Below are 11471 nucleotides of genomic sequence, written 5' to 3'. Positions count from 1 at the left end.
TATTGTTGGCTATTGCTACAAATATACCCCAGCGACTTGAGACTGCTTTTGTGCTCCAGGGTCACAAATGGTAAGGCACACCAGTTTGCAATACAAAACAAGCTGTTTTGTACAGCTAAAAATAGCTGGACACGGATGAGACCGGAAGCCAGACGAATTAAATTTACAAATGGCTGTGCCTGCTCTTACCGGAAAAATAAGGTGCATACATCGGGTGTGATTGGATTTTGAGAAGCGGGCATTGCACTCAAAAGTAGTGTTGCTTTCGTCAACGAAAATTATGAAGACTAAAATACAATTTTCATTGACTAAAACTAGACTAAATGTCATCAGTTTTCGTCGACTAAAACTAGACTAAAATAGTCATGGATAATTCTGACTAAAATAAGACTAAAATGCTCGGACTTTTTTAGTTGACTAAAACTTGACTAGACTAAAAAGAGTATGAACGTGACTAAAACTAATAAAAACTAAAATGACAGCTTCACACAAAGACTAGACTAAAACTAAAATTAAAACAGGCCGCCAAAAACAACAATACTCAAAAGTGGAGGCAGATGAACGTAAAATCGGAGAAGTCCTGCATATACTGTATGTCACAAGAAGTCTGGAAGATCCAGTGAAATTTTGATTAAATATCGTTAGTTCAGAAAATAAATACATTTAAAAAAAAATTAACACATGCATCGATGAGCTGTTCACTAAAGCATCTGTGACATGCATTTAGAAAATAGATGTGGTAAATTTTCATTTCATGCCAACTTTTAGATATTGCCCCAATAATAGATTAAATGTAGTAGCTGATGTCTACTAACTAAAACTAGTTTGTCAAGCCACTCATAATTTAAACTAGCTTACCCAACAGTGTGAATACTGTGAGCTGTTAATATGAGCACAGAAATTAACATGTTCTGCTTGTATATATCAGATTTGAGATCTGTGAATCAGGCCTAACCCTGTGTTTATTGTCCCGGCGTAGCATGCTGACCAAATGGTACTCCAGGGTTACCTTCCAGATGCCTCATGAGGAGATAATCAACGGCTTCAGAGTCTGTCTGCTGGCTGCCCTGCAGAAATACTACGAGGTAATTCATTTATATGAACTTGTCAAATGATTTCGTAAATGCTACAGCTTCTGTATGTCTCCTAAATGTTGTACAGGGGTGTATTTGACCTATTTTACCCATTTTTTACAAACAGGTGAACCACGCCTTCCCTGAGAAGATCGTCATCTATCGCGACGGCGTGTCTGACGGACAGCTCAAGACTGTGGAGCTTTACGAGATCCCTCAGGTTCTGAAATGCTTCGAGACCATCCCGAACTACGAACCGAAGCTGGCTTTCATCGTGGTGCAGAAGAGGATCAGCACCACCCTGTACTCCTACGGATCCGACCACTTCGGCACGCCCTCGCCAGGAACCGTACTGGACCACACCGTCACAAACAGAGACTGGTTGGTTGGCAAGAGCTGAAGCGCAGCCCAGGATTCTGCGAACGGCTTTAGCAACTAGATGTGCAAAGCTTTGCAGAAATTAGATCTAGTCAAGTGCATTAGCGGGAGGAAATAAAATGTGGTATATGAATTTGACATGTTTCTCTTCTCTTCAGGGTGGACTTCTACCTAATGGCACATTCGATTCGACAGGGTTGCGGCCTTCCCACTCATTACATCGCAGTGTACAACACTGCAAACCTCACCCCTGACCACTTACAGAGGTTCGCTTTAACATTACGGATTTAAAGAAACTGCTAAATGTGCTATTAAATGCCATAGGTTTATACAAGGATAAAAGTTACTTTTTTAATAGCTGGCATATTTACTCTTTCCCAGCCAAACACGGAATTTTCCGGGTTTCCGTGTTCTCACTGTTATACGCTAGGGGGCGCTATTACGCATCTCCTGAATGAGTCTAGAAAGTGCGATCAAAAGCACAGGTGAGGAAGAAGCAAAAACGAGCGATCTCATATGTATGCATATGAAAAATAATGCGATCATCAACACTTAGCGCATATAGATGAAAACTGCCTAATGTTACCGAGTGAAATGTCAATCCAGAAAGTGGTAAAGGCCTGTGCAAGCTTTGGGAAACCATCTACTGCATCTTTGCTTTGATAATATTACTGAATATGATCCAGATGTAGTATTTGATAAAAATGCGATTTTCTCAGCTTCACAGCTGCTCAAAATGTTGCTTTTTTTTATGAAACCTACCTTCATTCAAGTGTTGATTAAAAAAACAATGTTTGAAGCTAGAATAAAACTGATATTTTTGTTTGAAAGTAGAGAGTCTGATATTCACGTTTAGATATTCATACAATAAAATATTCTGGGGGCCAAGAAATTTTAGTGAAAATCAGCAAAAATGCTGGCAGTGGCAGGCAACTTTTTTCAAAAACGCTGGCGGGGAAAGAGTTAAAAAATGATGACATTTTTTGGAATGTTGAAAGGCTATATTTACCCATTTTATCACAGAAATTGGTGTTAAAAACAAAAACAAAACAGCTAACAGGAGTACTGGAGTTTGGTAAAAGACGGCAGTAAAATAAATATATTAAAGCAATAAGCCCCGTGAAGCCGTGGTTTACAGTGACTTTATAACAGCTAAGGGGCGTTGTTAGGCACGACGCGAAGCGGAGTTATAAAGTTAAAGAGTTATAAAGTGGAGTTTATAACACCCCCCTTAGCTGTTATAAATTCACTGTAAACCACGGCTTCACGGGGCTTATTGCTTTTATAAAACGGTTATTCCATATACGTAGTTAGGTTTCACAAAATAAAACAGAGCAAATAATGTGTAATGATATTAAGAACATGTTGTGGTTGCAACAAAATGGTTGCCGACCAGCACACAGAAGTAAACAAAGGTGTGTGTTTGTAGAGTAATTTACAACAGCTTCGAATGCGGCTCAACCAATCAGAATCAAGGACCGGAACTCTCCGTTTTATAAAATCAATTTTAAAAAATATGTATGTAAAATATAACATCTTGATGTTTCTACTTTAATTTGGAGATTCGATTGTGAAAATATATTTCATTACATATAATGTTCTATGCAATTAACCACTAGTAATTACAGATTTTTTTCTTATTGACGATTGACAGCACTAACCTATATATTACAAATAAAGTTAAAAATGTATGTATTTATTATTTTATTTATTTATTTAACACAGGTTGACCTTCAAGATGTGCCACCTGTATTGGAATTGGCCCGGAACGATACGCGTTCCTGCACCGTGCAAGTACGCCCACAAACTGGCCTTTCTGTCTGGTCAGTACCTCCACTCAGAGCCTGCCATCCAGCTCTCAGAGAAACTGTTTTTCCTGTGAATGAGACCCGTTCAGCGTCTCAATCAGACACAAGAGGGATCGAATCTCCCTCTTTCGTTCTTGTTTTTTTTTTTTTGCTTTTCTTAAAAGTACTGTTCTGAATGTTCTTTGCTGGTATCCAAAACAACCTTTTTTTTTTCCCAAAAGTGTTTTTGTAACTCTTAGTTGTTCGTTCTTGTAAAGCATTACTGAATAAAGTGCATGTCACACTCTTAACTTTCCCCAGCGTCTCTCTCATAGTCTGAAATAATGCTCTGATGTGTAGTGGTTCAGAGCGCAGTATTCATTCTATTAGCAGATTCCTTTTTCTTGAGGAAATTTGGTAACTCTTTGGATAGATAACTACACCAATTAACATGAACTAACAATGAACAATACTTCTCCAGCTTTTAATCATAATGTTAGTTTCACCATTTACTAATACATTTTAAAATCAAAAGTTTTATGTTAGCATTAGTTAATGCACGGTTAACTAACATAATGAACAATTGTATATTAATAGTTTAAATGCTGTAAACATATGTTGTGCGTAGTTCATTTTAGCCAATGCATTAACTAAGGTTATCAAATGAGACCTCCGTCCTTTCCCTCATTCTAAAAGGCCAAAGGAACAAAACAATGCTGCTCTCTATTTTTGAAAACAGTCTGATTTGTTTCTGGGCAGCTGACTCGCAACATAACCACAAAAAATGCATTAAAATTACACATCAACGTCTCAAGATTTGCATTACTTCATTTGAGCATTTAGTAACAAAGGATCTGTTGAGCAGTTATACATTGAAAAAGGACTAAAGTTGAAAATGACAACTGTCTACAGAAATAGCCTACAATACTGTATGTCCCCGTAAATCTAAATTAAATTTGGGAATGTGCAAATTCTGGCAGTTTGCATTAGGGTTCAATGGAAATTTTATTATTAATAGTGATATATTTGTTTCCACTAGATGTCAGTGTCTTAATGATCACTTTTTAAACTGGCTAACATTTAATGCCAAAAACTAGCAGCAAAATGTTTAACTGACTATTTGAATAAGTCAGAAATAAAATCAGCTATTAATAATAATTATATATATATATAATATTAATGGCTGATTTGACACTTGACTTTCTGATTTGAGTTTTTTTTAATGCAAATGGTGAGTCAGACAACATGTATCGAGAGCCACATTTACACCAATCACAGGACAGTTTAAAAATCAATGTGGCAAGTTATTAGTATCTGAGACTTTCTTTGGTTGTCGAGACCCTGCTCAGCAGAGGTTTCACCCATATCCCAGTGTCATAGGTTGTCAGTCACACTCATTGTGTGCATTAGGCCACCTTAGTATTGTTATTTCATGAATACCGAGTATTCAGACATCCTATTCATTTTATGCATTGATTTTTGCATACTGTATAATAAGGCAGTTTTCAGAAAGTGAGTGTTTTTTTTCCTCTCTCAAACGGCATAAGAGTTGGTAACAAATATTTTACTGAAATTATGAAAATATGCAATTCTAAAAACACGCAGTGCGAACTCAGAATGTCTTTGTCTTCGAAATCGATGAAATCGATTTGGGACACTCCTGCAAGAATTAAAATATAATGAGCAGAAGTGATTAGAATACAGTATTTTCAAAATATGTATGTTTAAATATACCAAATTCTCTTCAACAACCAGACTAACTATTTAGCTAGTCACAGTTTGTTGTAAGCTAATATGCTAATTGAGCTCAAAATGTCCACCCTTTCGACATACACATGACAGGGTGGACATAGCATTCATTTGTAGTTAATATTGCTAAAAACTAAAATGAATGGGGGGGGGGTAATCAATGTGATTAGAGATGTAATTATATGATTTTTTTCAAAGTTTAACAAATGTTTTATTGTAATATTTTGTCATGCTTTGTGTATTCTGCTTTATGTGTCCACCCTGTCATCTTGATATTTTACAATAATATTTTAAATAATAATTCAATCATATCTATATAATCCAGTGTGTTCAATAGCTAGGTGTGGGGGCAATAAGAAAGAGTGAGGGGGTGGGGGTGGGAGTGGGTATATCAATGTGATTTAGAATGTAATTATATTATTATTACATTGTTTGTTTTTTTCGAAGTTGAATAAATGTTTCATTGTCACTGTTACGCACCCCTATTTAAAGGCGTCAGAAAGGGAAAAATGTAACAAAGAAAGGACACGAGAAACCCGAATACATGACAAAGTATTTATTAAAGGGCCAAGAAATCAGGAACACGTATCCTACGGAAAACACAAAAACAAACGATAAGATTCCAAATAACTAACAAAGGACAATTAACTCAAAAATAATATCAACACCTGAAACATAACCAAAGCAAAACAGAAATTAATACACTTAGGAACAAAAAAGGACAATAAAGGAACAAAGAAGCTTGATTGCTGGTGTTTCTTCTCTCGTATTAAATGTTGGTTATCATACATTTTATTAAAAAAAAACAACAGATTATGGTCCGTGTACACAATAACAGGAATAGTACTACAACCGACGTACACGTAGAAATGCTGCAAAGCCAGCAACATAGCCAGTGTCTCCTTTTCTATGGTGGAATAATTCATTTGATGACGATTGAATTTAGCTGTAAAATATGACACTGGGTGAGAGACGCCATCAGCTCCATCCTGCAACAAGACCAGTAGCACTGGCGTCCACCTCGAGTTTAAACGGGCGATCCACCTCAGGAGCAGACAAAACTGGAGAGCTACAGAGAAGAGATTTTACACACACAAATGCATTTTGACATTCGTCAGTCCAATTAAAGACAACTTTTGGGCTACACAGTCTCGTTAGAGGAGCGACCACAGTCGAGAAATTTTTACAGAAACATCTGTAATATCCGGCCATTCCTAAAAATCTTCGTAACTCGATGAGTGGTAGGCACAGGATATGCAAGAATAGCATTTACTTTTGCCTCAACAGGACGTACCTGGCCGTTCCCAACTTTTTTTTCCCAGGTACGTAACAGAAGCTTTTCCAAACTCGCACTTTGTTAAATTTAACGTTAAGGAGGCAGTAGTTAATCGACCAAACACATTGTACAGAAGAGAAATGTTATCAGCCCAAGTAGAAGAGTAAAGAACTACATCGTCCAAATAAACATTACAGTTTGGAAGGTCACCCAGCACCATAGACATTAACTGCTAGAAAGTTCCGGGCGCATTTCGAAGCCCGAACGCCATCCGCGTATATTGAAGGAAGGAATCGGGAGTCGCGAATGCTGAGATTTCAGAAGCGCGTTCAGTCAGAGGCACCTGCCAGTATCCTTTTAAAAGATCTAATTTAGTAATGTACTGAGCACTACCAAGATTATCGATACAATCCTCTACTCGTGGTAGTGGGAAGGCATCTGGCACAGTAACAGAATTCACCTACGAAAATCAGTGCAAAAATGGTGTGACCCATCCTCCTTAGGCACTAAAACACACGGTGAGCTCCAAGGGCAATTACTCTTTTTAGCGAAGCCAGATACTCCACTTCTCGCTTCATGATCTTCCGCTTACCTGCTAGACAACGATACGCATGCTGTCTTATTGAACTTGCGTTACCCACTTCAATGTCATGCTGGATGACAGCAGTACCTGAGGGCACATCATTGAACAAGTTAGGGAAACTTTCTACCAGGTCCTTCACATCCTGTCGCTGGTCACTCGATAAATAAAACAGTTGGGATGGCAGCACTTTCAGAATTCTTAACAACCACCATTCAACAATTCTCTGGGTATTTCCAATCCATCCTCCCCATCTTCAGTCTCAACAGTATGGGACAGCATGGACACTTGCTCTGCCTTCGGCACAGTCTGTAATTTACACTCAGAAAGGTTATTTGCATCATCAGCGTTTTCAGCACGGCACAGATATGGTTTCAACATATTCACATGACACACCCACGTTAAAATTGCGGTCAACAGCTCGCTTGTCAAAACAGCGCTTAATTTTCTTTTGTGACAGAGAGAGCACTTCTTTTGCAACAGCACAATCATTTTGTAAATGCTCACGGGTACGGGAAATAAAATCAAGCACAATGCTTTTCTCAGATGGATCGGTAATAAAAAAATCATCTTTCAATACCTTTAAAAGGACTGCGTACGTTGTGTCCAAAAACCAGTTCAGACAGACTAAAACAAAGTGATTCTTGCCGCGCTTCACGAAGAGCAAATAAAACCAACAGGACCCCATCATCCCATTCATTCCCCGTCTCCAAGCAATATTTTCGCAGAGCAGGATTTCAAAGTTTGATGCCATCTCTCCAAAGCAGCCTGGGATTCGGGATGATAAGCACTAGACACGACATGGGACACTCCTAGAGCTTTCAGAGCATTTCTAAAGACTTTAGATAAAACATTCGAGCCTTGATCAGTTTGAATCGTTTTTGGCAATCCAAATGTGGTAAAGAACTTCGTCAAAGCTTTAATGACAGCCTTAGCAGTGATTTTCTGCAACGGTACTGCTTCCGGAAACCGTGTGGCAACACACATAATAGTTAAAATATACTGGGAACCAGATTTAGTTCGTGTGAGTGGGCCAACACAGTCGACCAGAACCCGTTCAATTGGTTCACCTACGGCCGGAATAGGGCGAAGGGGAGCAGGTTGCACAATTTGGTTGGGCTTCCCCACAATCTGACAAGTATGACAGGTTTTACAATATCGGGATACATCAGCTTTTAAACCGGGCTAAAAGAAATGCTGCAGCACCTGATAATGTTTTATTCACGCCAAGGTGTCCAGACCAAGGATGATCATGAGCCAAATTTAAAATATGCTGCTGAAACTGTAAAGGGACTACATTCCAATCATCCTGAACATCCTCACTCAACGGCTGAGCACTCCAACGTCACATTAACACCGTATTTCTCCAGTAAAACTGATGGTTACACAATGGTAATGTTACTATCAGCACTTAGGCGGCACTTTTCAATCATTGGATCACTTTTCTGAGCCTCTGTAAGAGCACTGCACGAAAGAGGCAAAAACACACATCAGAATCTGGATAAACAGGCTTCAGAATCAGTTTAGGGGCTTCTACGGACTCAGAAAATACATAATCTCCCTAAATCTCTCTAAAAGCACTCTCACCTAGGTTTATTTCGTTTTCCTTGACGTTTTGCCTGTGCTCGTGTTGTAACTGCACTAACAGCAAAAACATTCGGAAAGCTTTCTGCCAACGCATCCGGTTGTGAATCAGTAAGTGGAGTATTAGTAACGTGCATAACTGGCATGACTTTACCTCCAGCATCATTTACCTTCTTTTCATCTGTCATTTCCCATGATAAAATCGACACCCTGCACAGGAAGAGAAGAACGGACCGCTACATTAAAACAGCCAGATACCAGACCAGATGATACCCAAACACGATAAAGGGGAACGGGTACAAAACCCATTTCTATTCCCTGTACAATAGTACTAGTGCCACATGCGAACTCTGCACAAAAGGGCAGAGCACTCGATAGTATAAAAGATTGCGATCCCCCTGTGTCACGCAGAATTTTGACAGCCTTTTGATCCTCAACATGACCAGTCAAGGACACGTAACCGTCAAACACGAAAGGTTGAAAACACTCGTCAGGGCCTACAGAAGTCACAGGCAGATGAGACACGACTTTAACTAAAACTGAGCCGCAAGGTTGATTCACCGGAGAATCCAAACGCTCTTGTTTTCGTTTTAAAACTCGACACTCAGAAATCACATGTCCCACTTTATGACAATAGCCACACTCTTTACTAAATTTTGGACCAGATGGGCTCAGTTTATTTTTATTATCACAAGAATTAACCTCGTTTTCCTTTTGTGAAATGTGTCCGGAATCATCAAAAGAACGCCTTACAAACACGGATTTATGCATCAAAGCATACTCGTCTGCCAAAACGGCTGCTTTTTGTACAGAACTAACCTTTTTCTCATTCAAATAAACCGCAGTTCGCTCCGGATCACAATTCGTAAAATCTTCAATGAGCAATAACTCACGCAAAGAATTGTAGTCAGTCACTTTATCAGCCTTCACCCACCTGTCAAAAAGAATACCCTTCTCACGGGCAAACTTGACGCATGTCTGAACAGCAGATTTTTTTGTTGTGCGAAATCGTTGTCTGTAGTGTTCAGGCACTAACTCGTATGCACGAAGAATCACATTTTTCACCGTTTCATATTGCACACTCTCTTCCAAAAAAAAAGGCCCTCTTAAGCTTTGCCTGTCAATTTGCACTGTAACATTAATGACCAAACGTCACTTGGCCACTTTAATGCCGTAGCAATTCGCTCAAATGCTTGAAAATAAGCCTCGACCTCTTTCTCGCGAAACGGTGAAACTATTACAATATTCTTCGCCACACTAAATGAAGGAATAGAAGGAGCATTTAAAGAATCTGCTAACGCAGAAACTGAATCATTTATAATGGAATCATTTAGCACAATCATAGGATTCAAACCCCCAGCTACCTCAGAGCTTGCATCATCTTTCAGCGCAGAGGATACTTTTTCTTGTGAGTCTTTACTAGCTTGCAATTCAAGCTGTCGCAATTTAGCTTTCATCTCCGTGTCAATACAATACAATTCAAGCTGATGCTGCAGCTCATCTTTTCGCGCTTGAGCCTTATCTTGCGTCTCTAATTGCAAACGCGCTAACCGCACATCTTCACGCGATGCGGATGAGGCTTCCATCGAAAGAGATGTAATAACTTTAAGGATTTAGCTTTTATTTCAGCTTTTAGGGAATCAATTCTTAAAGATTCAATGTTGATTTCTTCAAGTTGATCTGATTCAAAATTTAGAGCTTATACTTTATCAACGGTTCGTCCAGCGAGCGTTAAAATCAGTATATCTTAACAATTCTGTTCATATTACTTCGTGGCTAATGACAACACAAACAAAATGGTAATCATATTAATTTTGAGCAAGGTAACAAAGGATCTGGGCAAAGTTTGACTTTAAAATACACGACACAAGACAATACTTCTTTATAAATGAAACAAAAGTTTATTCGCTATTCTATGGCACATTAAGCTAAAACACACACACACATACACACAACAGGTTCAGGAAATGAGTTGCTGCGTTTGCATGAAGTTCCCAAAGTTCCAATACTCGTTTTCTATGAGTTCTTTAAATTGAACCTGAGAAAACTCATAAAAGCAGAGACTTGGCCTATCTTTACTGCTTAAAATCAATTCAGTGCTAGTTCAGCAAGAAATTATGATTTGTTTGTTACTTGCGTTCAAGTTGACAGCTGACAACAGGCTGACGCAGTCGGTGTCTGACGTATTTCTGCGGATGCCCTCCAGCGATTGCTTTTTTTTGTGATGTCACGTCACAAGGAAAAGTGTGACGTGTGAAGTTCTTCTCAGATTCTGTTTGCAAAGACTAAGCTTTGAAGATTTCTGCAGTCACGAAGTTTGACGAAGTTTTGGAGTTCTGGAGGATCACTAGCCTGATGTTACGGCTGTGAGCGCTTTGTAGCGCAATCAATAAGGCAGAAGAGCCAAAGATCGAGAGAGCAAGCAGCAAAACCACGAAGGCTTTGTGTCCAGTTTTAAGCAGGCTGATTTTGGTCCATCCCATGGCGCAGTCTTCCAATCAGAGGTTGTTGCAGGACCTTAACCACACCCTATACTGTTCCTTTATCATGCATGAATCACATGCTCCCCATGGGGAGTATTTCTGCAAGTTTTAATAACTTCTTATAAAAGTATTATCACCAGCGAATGATGCCGAATATCATTGTTTTCATTCACGCCAATGTTCTGCAAATAAAACAATCTTTAACCCGATATGAAACACTGGTTATCTGCTAAAAGGAAAAGTTATAAGGCAAAGATTAAAATTTCATAGTTTCCAATAACACATCAAACAGAAAGAATATTATTTGGGAGTATATTGCTCTAATACTTTAAATTATTTTAAATGATTGTCTTTTAAAATCGTCATGCAAGTTTCTGTTTCTTTTGTTGTAAGAGAAAAGAATGCGGGTCAGTTGGGTTTCAGAAGGGCAGGAAGCAGATGGTCAAGAGTCATGGAATAGTCACGTATAGATCCAGTGTTTGCAGGCCTGAGGGCGTCAGTTAATTTACTCATCCTTTTCCTGTTGGATATAACAGTTCCATACATTGCGCCCACGAGGTG

At 38.8% G+C, this 11471-nt stretch overlaps 1 protein-coding gene across 1 annotated transcript in view; it reads left to right on the top strand.

Moving 5' to 3' along the window:
• LOC107656813 (piwi-like protein 2) overlaps window positions 1-3531 on the top strand; it is a 60414-nt gene extending 56883 nt beyond the window's left edge. The window contains exons 18-21 of the mRNA XM_016444760.1: window positions 980-1085; window positions 1201-1454; window positions 1610-1717; window positions 3177-3531. Coding sequence (XP_016300246.1) covers window positions 980-1085; window positions 1201-1454; window positions 1610-1717; window positions 3177-3333 — 625 coding nt within the window. The 3' untranslated portion in view covers window positions 3334-3531. The remainder of the gene's footprint in view (window positions 1-979; window positions 1086-1200; window positions 1455-1609; window positions 1718-3176) is intronic.
• Window positions 3532-11471: the final 7940 nt, after the last annotated feature.

Source organism: Sinocyclocheilus anshuiensis, unplaced genomic scaffold (assembly GCF_001515605.1).
Source record: "Sinocyclocheilus anshuiensis isolate Anshui unplaced genomic scaffold, SAMN03320099.WGS_v1.1 scaffold1136, whole genome shotgun sequence".
Taxonomy (NCBI): Eukaryota; Metazoa; Chordata; class Actinopteri; order Cypriniformes; family Cyprinidae; genus Sinocyclocheilus; species Sinocyclocheilus anshuiensis.
The sequence above is the reverse complement of the archived record's forward strand: the minus strand, read 5'-3'. Positions and strand labels throughout refer to the sequence as shown.